The sequence below is a fragment of the Cibotium barometz genome, chromosome 64 (genome assembly GCF_041138505.1).
Source record: "Cibotium barometz isolate CiBa-2024 chromosome 64, ASM4113850v1, whole genome shotgun sequence".
Taxonomy (NCBI): Eukaryota; Viridiplantae; Streptophyta; class Polypodiopsida; order Cyatheales; family Cibotiaceae; genus Cibotium; species Cibotium barometz.
This window is the reverse complement of record NC_141109.1, coordinates 16,622,181-16,639,236: the sequence shown is the minus strand read 5'-3', so window position 1 is coordinate 16,639,236 and position 17,056 is coordinate 16,622,181. Positions and strand designations below refer to the sequence as shown.

General features: G+C 40.0%; 1 protein-coding gene across 1 annotated transcript; it reads right to left on the bottom strand.

The window, feature by feature from the left end:
* Positions 1 to 11,045: 11,045 nt before the first annotated feature.
* LOC147603380 (uncharacterized) lies at positions 11,046 to 11,681 on the bottom strand. Its single transcript, XM_086796951.1, has one exon. The coding sequence runs from the start codon at positions 11,679 to 11,681 to the stop codon at positions 11,046 to 11,048; it is 636 nt and encodes a 211-aa protein (XP_086653077.1).
* Positions 11,682 to 17,056: the final 5,375 nt, after the last annotated feature.

Genomic DNA, 17,056 nt, shown 5'->3' with positions numbered 1-17,056 from the left:
AAGTTGTAGGTGAGTGTGGGAGTGGGCTTAAGAATAATCCCACATGGGAGGTTTTGGGAGTTTTAGGAGTTTTAGTATAAATAGTGGCTCATTTGAGAGCTCACAAACACTGTGGGCTAAGTTCATGCAAGAGCTCCTTTGAGAGAACTACTCTCCCTCTTCTCCATAGAGGTGAAGACTCTTCTCTAACCCCATTTACGTCTTTGTATGAGATAAATCTCTTCATTGAATCAATAGCAATGTCATGAGTCTTTCTCATCCTCTTCTCTAATCATTTTACTCTTATGCATGCTTTTAGTATTTTGTGTTTTTTTCAGCATTACTTGTGCTGGGGGCTGATCCATCAGTAGGCACAGCAACTGGATTCCCATACCAGGAAGCTAATTCGTCAAAGATAACCTCTGCTTATCAGTGTCTCATGTGTAGATGGCACATAGCATTTATAGGCTTTTCTTTCCTGTGCATAACCCAAAAACACGCTCTTTACTGCCTTAGGATCCAATTTCTTTCTCTTTTCATTTGGTATATGCACATACGTAATGCAGCCAAAAACTTGTAAGTGCCTAATGTCAGGTTTATGACCATACAACCTCTCATAAGGTGTAACATCATGAATCCCTGCTGTAGGGGTTCGATTCAGCACATAGATAGCAGTCATCATTGCTTCAGCCCAATAAGCATTAGGCAGACATTTTTCATTCAGCATAGCTCTACCTGACTCCATCAATACCCTATTTTTCCTCTCTGCAACACCCTTCTGCTGTGGTGTATAGCTGCAAGTGAGCTGCCTTCTTATCCCATACTTTGCAAGATATTTGTCAAACTCCTTAGAGACATATTCTTCGCCTCCATCTGACCTAAGACAAGATACGTAGCAGCCCAACTCATTTTCAGCATGCTCTTTGAAGTCTCTGAAGGCATTAAACACGTCATCTTTATGCTTTAGTATGTACAGCCAAGTGTACCTGCTGAAATCATCAATGAAAGATACATAGTAACGAGCTCCTCCAAACGAAGCATATGCGGGCGATAGACCCCAAACATCAGAGTGCACCAATTGTAAGGGTCTCGAGCTATTCTTTACATGCTTCATGAAGGGAAATCTCGCCTGCTTTCCAAACTGACATGCAGGACATACATGACCAAAGTCATTATACTTGAATTTGGGCAATCCAAGTACTACTTCCTTCTGCTGCATAGATTTCAGCTTTTGTACATTGACATGGCCAATCCTCTTGTGCCAAATCTCAACATCCCGAATAGCACCCTCATCATGTGCAAACATGGCTGCCTTAAGTTCAGGAATGGATGCATCTAAGGTGAACATCCTGCCATCCCTTCTGCCTCTAGCCATTACCGTATTCTTCAATAAAGCATCCATCTTTATTGAATCTCACCTGCAGATTTTGTTTTGCCATCTGTCCCACAAACAAAAGATTCTTGGTTATTGACAGTACATGCAGTACATCATGTAGGCTTTTCTTCTTGCCATTAGGCATCATCAATGGAACAACTCCTATGTGCTGAATATCGTGCTGGGTGTCATCCCCAGTACACACATAACCATGTGAACCTGCAACCAACTCATCAAACCACTCTCCGTGGGGTGTCATGTGATTAGAAGCCCCAGAGTCAATGTACCATCTCTCATCTCTATTCTATCTAGGTGCATTCTTGGACACATGCTGCATGGCAAACAATCTGTCAACCTGCTCATCAATGAGCACTGCTAGAAGATGCATAGTGCCCATGGTGTTTGCCCTTTGCCTCCATATCTCTCTCTTGTAACAATCATTTTCAATGTGCCCATATTTGCCGCAGTAATGACAGTCCTTATCCCTATTGGATTGATCATTCGACTGCCATGATCCACCACCTCTGCACAGGGTGATCTCCCCCTGCCTCTAAAGCCGCCAAATCCACGCTGGCTCTGTGTATCTGTGCCATGCCAATTACTCTGTTGTTGCTGTCCATAGGTGTTTCGAGTATCACCACGACCTCGAAACGAACCATGGCCTCTACCGCCTCTGCCACGCTAGCTAGAGTACAAAACAGTGTCTCTACTCTGAGACGCACTAGAACCTGTATTCAATCCAAGCTTTACCTCCTCATGCAACATCAAAGCAACTAGCTCATCCCAGTCAGGGGGTTCAGCTCTAATAGAAATAGATGTATCAAATGCTTTGTATTCTTTGCCAAGTCCATTCTGTGTGACAGCAATCATATCATCTTCAGATACCTATGATCCAATGGTGGCAAGCTGGTCTGCTATGGTCTTAACCTCTGTCGTATAAACCTGGATGTTTATGCCACTTCTAGACATGTTGTTGAACTGCTGTTTCAGTTGAATCTTCCTTGCATGTGTTACATTTCCATAGTTCTTCATGAGTATGTCCGAAGCATCCTTTGGGGACTCATATCCAGTGATCTGCATTGCCATAGCATCAGATATACATAAAGAAAACCAGTGTAGCACTTTTCATGCTCTCTCTGTCCACTACTTATAAGCTCTTTACTGATCATGTGTCGGTTGTTCAGGCAATTCAGGTTCAGCTTTATCACCTGTACATAGGTCCCAATATCCTCTGCCAACCAAAAAGTTTTTTATTCTGAATTTCCACAAGGCCAAATTCTTGTTATCCAAATTCTCTCCAACGATCTCGGTAATATTGTCGGTGCCCTGTGCATTAGCCATGGTTTAGTAGACTATGTCTGTCAAATGCCTGACTTCCTACAAGCCAACAAGTATGACTGACCAAGTGCAGTCCTTAACTGTTTATGACAATTTTTTTGCAATAAGTTCACTATCAAAACCAGGGTATTTCAGCCCTTCAGTAGCTCAAAACAATCCATAAATAAGTAGTCCCACCTGTAGGTACAATGGTCAATACATATGCTATGTAGTTGCTTCAGCTTTATCTCCTGCAACCTTACTGTCAGAGTACATACATGCAGTCTGTAAACTGTAAACTGTCAGTGAGACTAGCAACTTATTCAGTACCAAAACTGAGTCGTATACATGTCATACATGTCCCAAACCTTCATAGACATCTGCTAGTACATGTAGTAGTCCAAACATAACCATACGGGCACAAATCAGTTCATGGACAGCAAGTACAAGTGTCAAAACTCCTCTGCACAGGTTTTCAGCTAGATCTCAAGTTTGCTGAAGCAGCCATGACGGTCAAACGTCACAATGGTGGTCGTAACAAGCATGGACGGGGCCACACAAACCCTATTAGGTGCTCCAATTGTGGGCGATGCATACATCAAACACTTTCCACAAGGTATAGCCAAGCATTTGCTCACCTAGTATGCAGCCAATGTGTTGTCCTTTCCATCAATGGAGCTTCAGCAAGATCCAGGCGCAGCCCACGCAGGTAAACATGGTGTCACAGCAGCACGTGTTGCTCCAAATGATGATGACCAAGCACTCTAATGTGCTCAATGAAGCCTTAGTATCCTCCCAGACAAGCCACAAACAAGGCTTGAGCAATGGCAAGCTCTATGATTCAATACATACCTTCCAAGACACAATGATAGTCAGCCTCCACTTCAACGATGCTTTTGTTCTTCAATCTTCAGAGTTGTCTTCAGTGCCTCCTGCTCCAGAGAGCCCACCTAACTACGCTCTGATACCATATTGAAAGAGGGAGAGACAGACAGAGAATGGAGCAGAACCAAGAGCCCACCTAACTACGCTCTGATACCATATTGAAAGAGGGAGAGACAGACAGAGAATGGAGCAGAACCAAGAGCCTACAGGCTCATCTTCCACTTCACATTATTCATCACACTGACTAGTAGAAAAGAGACTTACACTTAGGCTTTACACTAACCAATATCTAACTGTGGTTATGTCAAGTCAAGTCTACCGACTTATTTAGTACAACACACATGTCCAGTTGTACTTAGCTGATAGGGATTTCATTAACGTCTTCACAATTTCGTGATCACATTAACAAAACCTATTATTAACATATTAAAACTTGTGATCACATTGTATATTCACATGACCTGAGCAATGACCTGCCAAAACCTACTAGTCCCGTAACCCCAACAGGTTTTTTTGTTTCCCGACAGGCCCGTCGGGCGGCGGGCCTGCCGAGAAAACAAAGAAACCCGGCGGGGTTCTGTCATATTTATAAACATTGCCCGACACCCATCATGCAACTTTTGGGAAGATAGTCCTTGTTTTGGGGGCGTGATATCTCTCCTCAAAGTACTTGTAGAGCTCTCGAGTTACTAGAAGTGTCCTCTTGGGAAGAACGTCCTTATCTTAGGGGTTGTCGTCTTTCCTTGTAGGCACTCCTAAGGCTATTAAGCCACTCGTCCTATTGGGGGCAGGGTGTGGTTCGTAGCTAATACTTGCGGAGATTTAGGGACAAAGTTGGAGTCATTCAGCTTTGCATTTGAGCTACGTAGGTAATCTACCTCATTCTGCTTTATGAATGGTTTGATGGAGCCAAGAGTCCTGCTTAGGGTATTGGTTCTTGATACTTGATATAGTTTAGAGTAGACAAGGGTCTATTGTCCTTTACTAGAGTATTGGACAAGCATAGATCTTTGATTTTCTTTGTGAATGTTAGAGAAGGTCTATTGTCCTATACTAGAGTATTGGGCAAGCATAGACCTTTGATTGTGTAAAGTATCCTTAATTGGGTACAAAAGGCATCTTTCATTGGGGGTGCAATGTGCATTGTATGCATGCTATCAATTATATGTATCTTAATCTTAGAACACATATTTATGCATTCGTCTTGTCGTGATGCTAAAGGTTTAGCAAGGATTAATATTTATGGTTATGTAAGTATCCAAATAAAATAATTCATGGTCTAAAAACTTTCAGTCATCCTTTGCATTTAGCATGAATCGTCATGGATATCTTTATTTTCTGAAGTTAAAACAATAAACTACGTATATGATGATCATCCTTCATTGGGGGTGCAATGTGCATTCTATGCATGCTATCAATTATATGTATCTTAATCTTAGAACACACATTCATGGATTTGTCTTGTCGTGATGCTAAAGGTTTAGCAACAAGGATTAATATTTATGGTTATGTAAGTATCCAAATAAAATAATTCACGGTCTAAAAACTTTCAGTCATCCTTTGTATTTAGCATGAATCGTCATGGATATCTTTATTTTCTAAAGTTAAAACAATAAACTACGTATATAATGATCATCCTTCATTGGGGGTGCAATGTGCATTGTATGCATGCTATCAATTATATGTATCTTAATCTTAGAACACACATTCATGCATTCGTCTTGTCGTGATGCTAAAGGTTTAGCAAGGATTAATATTTATGGTTATGTAAGTATCCAAATAAAATAATTCATGGTTTAAAAACTTTCAGTCATCCTTTGCATTTAGCATGAATCGTCATGGATATCTTTATTTTCTAAAGTTAAAACAATAAACTACGTATATGATGATCATCATGATGATCATCCTTCATTGGGGGTGCAATGTGCATTGTATGCATGCTATCAATTATATGTATCTTAATCTTAGAATACACTCTGCTCGCACGAACACACACACCCATCCACACACACACATCCAAAACTATCATTACCTGTGTATACTGTCAGCAATGAACTCCCAAAGGGTCCCTCGGGCCCGTATATATACAAAAATGTAGCCCGCTGGGCTAAATGACGACCTCGACGGGCCCGTCGGGGTTTTTAAATTCCCAGCGGGATTTTAGCCAGTTACTAGGGAACCTCCCACCAGCTTTTTTGGGAACATGTTAACATGTTAATAACATGTTAACACATGTTATTAACAAAAAAAAATTGTGATCACGTGAATATAAAATCATTGCTAGCTGGTGTCGATCATGATCACACAATATAAAGATGACACACGTGGGGTGGAGCTGGAGCTTGACTTCCAACAAAAGTGGCACAAGGGCCAAAGTAGCCTAACATAAGGGCAGAGAGAGGAAGAGTGAAATCCTAAAAATTATACCCAATCGAGCATCCAGGGGGAGTTTTAAGTTGTAAACCTTGCATCCAACCACCTTGTAGTAGTAGCCTGAGAATACGACACCAAGGAGGTGTTGAGAAATGTGGTGCCATGAAGTAAACGGAAGGTAGGGAGTGAGTAAAAGTGATAAGCAACTAGCAAATAGCCACATGAGCAAGCAAGGATAATCCCACATGAGCTAACAAAGTCAATAATATGTACTCACCTCGTATAAAAGGGGGTCATTTCAAGAAATGAAAATATATCACTTGCACTTATCTCAAGTCTTTATGTATCTAAGCTAATTTACCTCGGTGTCTAAATTTGATTGAGTTCATCTTAATTAGCACACACTCATGATGATTTTTCTCCATTTTCACACACTCATGATGATTTTTCTCCATTTTTATCGACCTTAAATTAGTGTAGAATTAGTGTTCATTAGGTAGTTGTTTTGTCAACATAAGAGCTTGATCCCTGTTTCTCAAGAGTATCTATGTTGGTCTCTAGTCCCCTGAAATACTCATAGATTTATACTTGTAGAAAAAATTAAAGCCATTATGATTTTTGGGTATCCACCTAGGGTTCAGACTATTAGATCAACCTATTTTCTAAATTACACCAAACATGCTATAGTGGCTAATGAGATGGATGCAAATATCCTTGTAGGATGTATAAAATAGAAACTTTTAAGATTTAGAGGTGAAATTGAGTTTACATCTATTGAAGAGCCGTCAACATCCTTAAGAAATATCAAAGGTAAAAGAAGCTACCCAAAAATGAAATCTTCTTTTATCAGCATACCACTAGTGTGTAAACTTTATGTACTTACCTTAAGATGTATAATTTTCATAATACTAAGTTTTTGTGATGATACTTAAGCTCTAATTTTTTCGCTTGATTTATAAATGGTGATCATTAACAACATATCTTGGATATTTATGTTATTTATTTATTAGGAGTAGAGTTTAACACCTTCTTCTCATTAACAATATATCTTGGATCTTCATGTGATTCATCAAGAGTAGAATTTAACACCTTTTTCTCATATCTAATTGGTCCAGGAACAATAAGGTGTATGTACTTTTGGCCATGTACTATATGTACTATGGAGGCTCTACAATCATTAGTTTAAACTATGAGGCTCCATAATCAATGTACTATATATAGAGAGAGAGGTTGGAATCAGGTCGAGGACCCATAATTAGATATAAAAGTATAATCTTGATGGCCAACAGTACTATTTTTTGGTTAAAAGTATATCACAATACATGTACAAAAAATATTACTTTTTGGTATACCCTGCTTGGCCTCTAATTTCTATTCTTTTGTACCACCATTGAGCAAGTTGCTTCATTGGATTAACATCATGTATTCCACCTCCATGTGATGTCCCCTTTTGAAAACCACATCGAGCTTGCCAATGAGATCGTTGCATGCCTTGAGAAGACCATATGCTTAAGCTTCCCTCTTTGGCAAAGTAAGGCCATGAGCCTCCAAAACGTGCTGCAAAGTAAGGTCCATATCATAGGTACTTTAAAACTTAAAAAAAACACTTTTAAATATAGTTTAATACAAATTTGGAAAAATTCTTACAATGTAGTGGGTGTGATACTACTATGACCCCAAGCTTCTATCATTGATTTGCAAAAGTTTCTAACAACGTTCTTGAAATTCAATGCATCATCCATTGTAAATGTCATATTTTGAAAAAGAATTACCAACAATTGGTCAAGTGTAACCCATATGTTTGCCTTTTCCAATTGAGTCTTTCCTCCATTTCTCCTATCAGGAACAACTATATGCAACTTTTCTAGTGCATTGTATTTCTCTAGCTACTTCACCAATAAATCTCAATCTGTGGTGGAGAAATAAATGCTCTCACCTTTGCTCCACCCAAGCATGGCTTGCCAGGTAAGTTTCCACTTACCCCTAACACCTTTTCATCCTTTTTAATTTCGACTTGGCCTCTGTGTAACCCAATGTAAAGTTTCAACCTCTTCCAACTCTTGTAGTTCCACCATGTTTCTCTTTTGTGTATTCAATCGGACATAGAAAAATAGAGAGGGAGGGAGGGAGAGAGAGAGAGAGAGAGAGAGGGAGGGAGGGAGGGAGGGAGAGAGAGAGAGAGAGAGAGAGAGATAGAGACAGATCCTAGGCTGGGCACATGTGTTGCTCCGACTGAAATCTATCACAAAGGTAAGAAAGAGAAAAAGAGTATCCAACCGTCTCTGTCTGTGTGTGTGTGGGGGAGAGAGAGAGAGAGAGAGAGAGAGAGAGAGAGAGAGAGAGAGAGAGAGAGAGAGGGAGGGAGGGAGAGGGAGAGAAAGAGAAAGAGAGAGAGAAATGCAAGCTTTGTTTGTGTGTGGGCACACAAGCGTGAGAGAGAGAGAGAGAGAGAGAGAGAGAGAGAGAGAGAGAGAGAGAGAGAGAGAGAGAGAGAGAAACAGAAAGAAACTACAGCATGCAATGTGGAAGAAGGAAATCATGAAGAGAAGAGAAGGAGAGAAATAAGGATGTGGGTGTAGAGCACTAAGGGGCTGTTGTTTAATGCATGCATTTCCATGGGCAGATGGGAACAGGTGCTTGGTGACACGGCCCAAGGATGATTTTTGATGGGTTGGGTTACCTTTCAAAATAAAGGGTATAGTAGAAAAAATGCCTCTTTTTTCTAATCTATTTATTTTTTTTAACGATCGCTCAAAATAAGTGACTGTATTTTAAAGTCAAAATGCCCAGAAACGAGAAACGAATATAGCCCCAAAATTTGAAGGTTGCAGTACCCTTTCAAGGGGGTCTAACCCTTCACAAGAAGGATCATTTGATACATGACCTTCAAATAAAACATCAAAACTAAAAATACCCTTTAAGAAGGAAAGACAAGGTGTTTTTTTAATTATCAAAAGAAGGGTAATACATAAATTTTTCTTTCTATAGAAAATCATAGTATTATTATTTATAATAGATATATGTATATTAATTATTATAATACATATTACATATTACATGTAACTTTCAACTTTGTAAGATGTAAGTTTGAACTTTGAAGTTTGTAACATTAATAGGTTTAAGCATTAAGGTTATTAGGTAATACTAAATAGGTTAATAGTTATTAGAAATTTAGATATATGTATATTAATTATTATAATACATATTACATATTACATGTAACTTTCAACTTTGTAAGATGTAAGTTTGAACTTTGAAGTTTGTAACATTAATAGGTTTAAGCATTAAGGTTATTAGGTAATACTAAATAGGTTAATAGTTTTTAGAAATTTAGAATTTAAGTGGGCAGACTGGCCAAAGGCCGTTCGGCACTGTGGGCAGTTGTAGCCTTCAGTGTGGCAGTATTAGAATCTAGAAACTAGGTAGAATCTAGAAACTACGTCGGCAGTATTAATAATTAGACAATATAGATCTTGAGCGGAAGATGAGCCTTGAGGCTTGGAAATTGGCGCCTTTTTCAGCCTATAAAAAGATCAGTTTAGCGCTCTTCCCAGTGCCCACTTCCAAGTTACCGAGTGTCAAATTAAGAGCCCCCAAAACTGCTCAGCGCTTGTCGCTAAGTACTAGGTAGTCTCATCTCTCAGCGCTGTACTGCTGCACAGCCCACTGAGCACAGAGTTGAAAGTCGCCTGCATGCTTTCTCAAGGCTGGCTACTGTCACCTGTGTCCTTTGTCATGGCTTCCAGGTTCGCGGCTTCTGAGTCTCCCCAGGGCCTTTATTTGACGGGTTACTTAAAATTTCAAGTGACATACACTTTTTCAAACTGCTTTTCATATGACATGAATTTTCAAAATCATGTTATTCAAATGGCAAGCAATTTATCAAAATGAAAAGCTTTTTTAAAAACTAAAAAACTATATGTAATTAAACAATCAATCTACAAACAAGCTTTTTTTTAAAGTGAAAATTTAGGTATAATTGTTGATGAAACTTGTATTTACATAAAGCATCCAATCTACAAACAAAAGGCTTCAATGTAATACTTATGTTGTGAAAGTACTAATGTAATACTTATGCTGGAGTGATGTCAACCATCTTATATACCCATACATTGGCCAACATGCTGCCCAGACAAGATGCCTTGCATGTCCAACTTGCCAAAATTAGGCCTTTGACTATTGTTTAGTTGTGTTGCACTTCATGGAATTAGTGAACAAATCACTCTAATGGCATCGCCCTCCTCTTTTTTCCTTGTAACCAAATATCAAAAACATCTTTCCAACAAACTTGTGATGCATCACTTGCATTAAGTGATAACAACATCAATGCATCAAGCGTCTCCAGACACATGCTACTTCTCAAGCTACTCTTTATGTCATTTTGTCGAGAGAAACCTCGCTCACATGATACTGTACTCGCTGGAATTACTATGCTTGCTTGCCATAAATGCATCAGTCCTGGAAATGTGTCCTAGCAAGTCTTTGTGTTGCTGCAGATTGCCCAAGCATCATGCATACCTCTACTCCTAGCAACCCTGTACAGCATGCCAACAAAATCCTCCCGTTCACCCAAACATTTCCTAATGTCAATTGTTGAATCATCAACATTAAGCTTGCCAATAAGCCTCTCTAACCATTCTTCAGTCCTTTTATCCCTTTCAATTACATCTGAAGGATAGGCAGAGGGATTAAATAGCTTGACCGAGTTGAAAACCCCAAGATCAAGAAACCTATTATTTAAAGCATTCAAAACATCTTGTACAAATGTCCTTCCAATGCAAATACATTCAGCGAGGGAACCACTTGCACTTCCAGCATCATGAGGCAGTACATTGAGATCAAGAGTTGCATCCTCCTCTTCTGAATCACTTACTACTCTGTCTCGTTTCTCTTTTGGAGCTAATTTTGGAACTGGCACAAAGTGTAGCACATGCTTATGAGTAAACCCATTAGAATCAACATATAACATATTCCCATCTTTTGACATGTTCAAAAACTTTGTAAGTTGTTTTGAACTAGCACCAAGTTGGCCCTCATAAGATATATACCTTTTACTGAGCTTCTCAAATGTCAAATCCAAGTAGACTCCAATCATAGTAACATCCATGTTCTCCCTCTAAAATTCTACATTTAATTTATTCAATTCAACCAAAACATCAGCCAGCAAATGCATCATAAACTGGACTTGAAAGATTGTGGCATAATTGTACCATTTTTTCTCATGCATTCTCCATTGCTCCAAAAAGGGAACCAATCTTTCCATTACTTGGCCTCTAGATAGCCATCGAATTGCATGGATTTGTAAAACTTTCAAGTCTGCAATATGATACTCATGCATCAAGTTTCGAAGTTCGACATGTCGATTTGTTGATTTCCCTAGCCATGCATATACCTTGTTTGCAACCTTATCAACAAAAGCAAACACATGAGGATTCGATGCAAAACCATCCTTTGCTGCTGCAAGTGCCTCACGGTGGGCAATACAATGCACACCCATAATTCGTGAAGCCGATGCTTGAAACCGTGCCACTACACTTGTCTTATGACCTGTCATTGCTGAGGCACCATCCGTTACAAATGCAACTAGTTTCTTCAAATCCAAATTACTCTCTAAGAGCATGGCATGGACAGCATTGTAGATTGCCTCCCCAGATCCATTATCAACTGGTAGCAATCTCACAAATTTACAATTGGGCTCTCCTTTGCCATTCCCAGGCAAGTACAAAATGTAGATAATCAAATGTTTCTCCATGGTTCTATCTGTACTTTCATCAATGAGGATTGAAAAAAATGGACTTTCACAAATTTCAGCATACAAGTCTTGCCTAGTACAATCTCTTAAAGCCATCAAGAACTAACTCTCTTCCAGATACCGGATTGGTATATGCACCATACTCATCAGATGATGGCATATTAGGAGTGCCAAGTTCCCTTTGTAACTTACTGTTACATTCCCGTAACGCCGCTACGGGCATTACCACAAGAGGGGACGGCCTCTGGCTCACCACCCAGCCATAGAGGAAGAATGAGGATTGCCCCTCATTCCCCAGGCTATATAGTGTGTGGCCTGCCGTCCACACTAGCCTGGCCGCCCATGACTCCGCATGGGCGTCCTCTCCCACTGAACCCCGGATATGGCCATCCGGTCTGCCGTCGGTCCTCACAGGCATTACAGCCTACGTGACATTACCCCCCCCTTAAGAAGAGTTTTCGTCCTCGAAAACAAACTAGGGAAACCTTTTGGAAATTGCACTACGGCGTTCCCAGGTTGACACCTCCTCATCCCTATCTGTCCATTTAACAAATACCTCCTGGTACACTTTATGTCGGGCTTGTCTGTCTCGATACCCAAGAATCCTTTCCGGTTCGTGTGGTATCTTTGGTGGTTCTATCAAGTCCACCAAAATCTCTGGAGAAACTGCGTTCTCTAACCCGTGAACTGATTTCTTCAGTTTACTGACATGGAAGACAGGATGGACTTGAGAACTCTCCGGTAACTCAAGTTTATATGCTACGTCCCCAATCTTCTTAAGGACCTTGAAAGGACCGCAATATCTAGGAGAAAGTTTATCACACTTTCTCGTTTTCATGGTTGCTGACTGCGCAGGAACCTTTAAAAATACAAAGTCACCTTCTGCAAAGGTCACTTGTCTGCGTCCTTTATAGGCAAATGTTTTAGCGCGATCCTGTGCGCTACGAATGCTCTCGCGTGCAGCTTTGAGCATATCATTCATATCTTCAAGGAAATCCTTGACAGATTGAATCTTCTCCTTTTCTAGGCCTACAACCATCGGAGATCTCGGCTGGAATCCATACATTAACATGAATGGTGTAAATCCAGTCGTCGCTGAATGCTTGGAGTTGTTATAAGCAAACTCCAATATGGGCAAATATTCTTCCCAATTTGATTGCTTCTTACTTACATAAGAACGCAACATATCCTCGAGTATTTGGTTAACTTTTTCAGTTTGACCATCAGACTCCGGATGATCTACCATACTCATACTCAGAGTAGTATCCAATTTTTTGAAGACTTCCCTCCAAAAATGACTGTTGAACTTTCTATCTCTATCCGACACTATATCTGCGGGCAGGCCATATAGCTTGTAGAGATGTTCAATAAAGAGTTTTGCCAACTCTGGCGTTTTAACAGTTTTCTCGTGGTAATAAACTTTTCCAGTTTAGTTCACCTGTCCACTACCACCCACACCGAGTCATTCCCTCGACTCGTCTTGGGTAAACCGGTAATGAAATCCATGGAAATTTTTCCCATTTCCCTTGAGGAATCTCCAGCGGATGGAGTAGTCCTCCAACTTTAAGACGTTCATGTTTATTGACCTGGCACTTACTGCATTTCAGCACATAAGTCTGGACGTTCTTAAACAAACTAGGCCAATAAAATTGTCTTTTTACTAGTGCATAGGTCTTCTGAATCCCAAGATGACCCGCACTTGGATTATCAAAACTATACCCCGAAGGCTCGGCTAGCCTCTCCGGACTAACTCTCGCCTCGTTACTCATCGCACCTACGGCCAGTCTCTCCGGACTAGCATTATGTGCCGGCGAGGAAGGTGGGCGTGGCTGTGATAAAGTGAGTACGCGTACAGCACGCCAGACCGCTGTAAAGACAGGATCATGCTCACACAAGCCGATTTGGTATTTCAACCAAAATCCTAAGGCAAATTTCATGCCTTGATTTTGCATCATGTCATTAGCACCGAAGCTAATGTACTGGAGAGCACTCTAGTAGCGCAAGTTCTCAGACTATGCTACTAGATATTACGCTACCATGTTGCATCACCAACTTGTTAAAACTTCTCCTTGGAAAGCTCTACGGCCATAGGAGAAATAAACTAGAGCCAATCTAATCATGCATTACGAGGATTAGTTCCAAAGCTGAGAGATACTTTCTCTCTTAGAGTAACCTCTTTGCACAAGCATATGCTCTAGAATCTTGTTGAGTTTCTAACTACCATCAATCTATGGATGGTTAAACTCCACTCCAACTCAGAGTAAATGTAAGTTTTGAAAATTTCCATTCAAATGTAACAATCAAACTTCCTATCTCTTATGCCATACTATATATGCGAGTAGACCATATAGTATGTGGAGATGTTTGATAAAGATTCTTGCACCACTACGGTTGTCTGGAATTACATCCATTCACTTACAACTCTTTGTTGCTATTACCAGACATATATCTTCAAGTATTGTCTGGACTCACAAAACTATTCGAGTTTATGTGATATTTGAGGATATCCCTCCTTTCCCTCAAGAAAGGTTTTTATCCTCAAAAACTCTACTCTCAAGCGGACTACGCGCTAGTGTCATGGGTCCAAGAATAAATCTAGACCATGTTTAATATCATATGTTATATTCTTGAGTCCTTCCAAGAAACTTTTAAACATCTTGCAACGAAGATGTGGTATAGTGTCTACGCACATATGGTGGTACTATTGATAAATTGCTTTGCAACAGATCAGTGGTTTCACACTTGTAACAAAGTGCTTCATTGTTGCATATTATTACCCTTTATCAAGAAAATTCCAAACTACTAATAACCACATTATCAATCCACAGATAATGACTGAGCTTGCTGTGAAGCCATAGGTTGCTAGATAATTGATGGTAATTACACAAGCTCAATGTCTCATTACATCATTCATTCAATATAAATGCAAACATCACAGTACTTCGTGATGATGAATTTAGGAATTTCATCCTATCCCTGTTTGGTGTTGGTATGAAGTATAACTATGAGAACATTATTTGCTGCCTCCTCATTATAGCGGCAAAGCTACCTACCCATCACAGGTGGCAATCTCTACCAAGCTATAACCAATGACAAGCAAATAAACGAATACTCTTGTAAGAACTTCATAACCATATGTCACACCAAACTCATAATCACTTCGGATTAAATGCCAGGGCTTGCAAAATTGAATGTTATCTGATAGGTAGAGGGGATCATCAAACTACGGATGACCTCGACAACTCACTAGGACTAGTGATGTGTAACTTTTAAGTTACCACTCTCCTTGCTTATTCCATACCATCGAACAAATCAGTCCCTCGATTTGAGCAACGTCAACATATTTATGAGTACCTCGATACTCATGGATTGTGGTTCGGTAATTTAAAATGTTGATCTAGAGTATCTTTCACTCAAGGATCTTAATTTTTATTAGCAGCTATGTATTAGTAGTGAGTAACTACGTACCCACTATCATCACACTAGTAGCTCCATACTAGTCTGTGAGTAACTCCGTACCCAATGGCGTACCTCCCCCGAGTGGGAGTACCATATACAACCATCTATAACAAGATGCTTAAGTCACTTGCTGCTAAGAAGTGACTACACAAATTGACCCCTCCATTGCACATTGCAGTACAATTTCTGGTATTACAACACGAATTTTTGGACGTCCTTATCATAGAGGTCAACTTAAAAACTAGTGCATAGGTCTTGTGGAGTCTCGGCCGACCTAACCACACCACTGGTGACTTTCTACAAAAAATGTGGCGCCGAAGTCACCACCTATGTACTTTAACTCCGTAAAGTACATGGTCTTCATCTATCATTTATGGAATGTTGTAAAACATTCCCGCGAGATGGATTTTTATCACCCTAAAATTATTGTGCACTATTTTAGTGTGAAGAGCTTTTTTCCTGGGTACCATGGTTCACCCCAAGCTCATCTTTTGCTAAATTCTCCGATTTAACAAAAAGATATGTCTGCCTCCGAACACTCCGGTTCAGCCCCAGACTTTGAGTTTACTTCTTAACACTCCGGTTAAGTCAAAACTCACCAGATACAGTAGGATTTACCACTAAGCTCTCCGGCTTAGCCTCCTATCCTAACTCAGCCCGAGTTTATGTACACTACATATGTCGGATCCGATACTAACAACAACCAGGCTCATCTGGAGTGAGATACTACTCACTATTGCCATGTAAAACCTTATTAAATCCTAGAAATGCTCCACTCATTTCCCAGGGGTCATACGACTTATAGGGTTTACACGCACATGAACTTTGTAAGCAAAATAGCCGATCATGCAATATTACAATTGCTTATGTAGGAAAGTAATATATTTCCCAAATTCATATGGTAGCATTTAAAATGTGATCACAATTGCACACTTATGTTGAACATAGGCAAGACTACGCTCTTAAATGCTATAGGGCGTCCCCCATGCATGAAACTGTCCAACCAAGCTAGTCTTACTGCTAACCTCTAGATTTAGATCACTCCGGAACTAAATCACTCTGTTAGCACTAGTAAACCATCATGGTCTTGCTACCTAGAGCTTCTCCGAACTCTGTAACTGGGTTTTATCCCAACTCATGGCTATATTTGTAATTTTCAAAGTTCAAATTTTATCTTGCACACTTTATCACTACGGACAAGTGTACATACAGACCTGCCAAAGAGTCAAGTTACATGCACAAGCCTTGGCGTCCCATTCCACCAAGACTACAATCGATTCCGTGAGAATTGATGTCCCATACCATCAAATTACCACCAAACCAATTGATGTGACATATAAAAAGGCTCTTTCCCCCCTCGAAAGATCACCACAAACTCTCGAGCAGTGGGATGTCGACGCATGGCAATAAAAAGAAGAGAAAACCATGCTTAGTAAGTTTAAGAACAGTTCTCTTCGATCAAATTGTATAAGGGCATTGAGCATTACATCTCAAGACTATACCCCTTCAGATTTGTTTGTCACTACAAAACAAACATAAATTTGTCCGAACAAAACTTTAACTCTAGCAAGACGACGCTCGCAAAAGTGGAAATTGAAATCTGGCGAGGCTACGCTCCCAGAGTCTAACACTAGTCATGTCTAGAGAGTACGTTGCTAATGGGGTCATGTGATCAAGGCTACTAGCAACGTGACCTCAATCCCAGCTATCTTAAATGCCATTGACCAATTTTAGAAGTCATGACCATGGCAAGACTGCGCTTGCAAAAGTGTCTCTACGGACTACATTTGTTCGTCACAATGGACCACATCCAAGTAGTCATTTTTTAATTGGGTCTAAGCACATTGGAGTCACGAACTTCTTCTTGTGGACTTTCAACAAGAACAATGTGTCTGATCTGCTCTCATATTTACTTT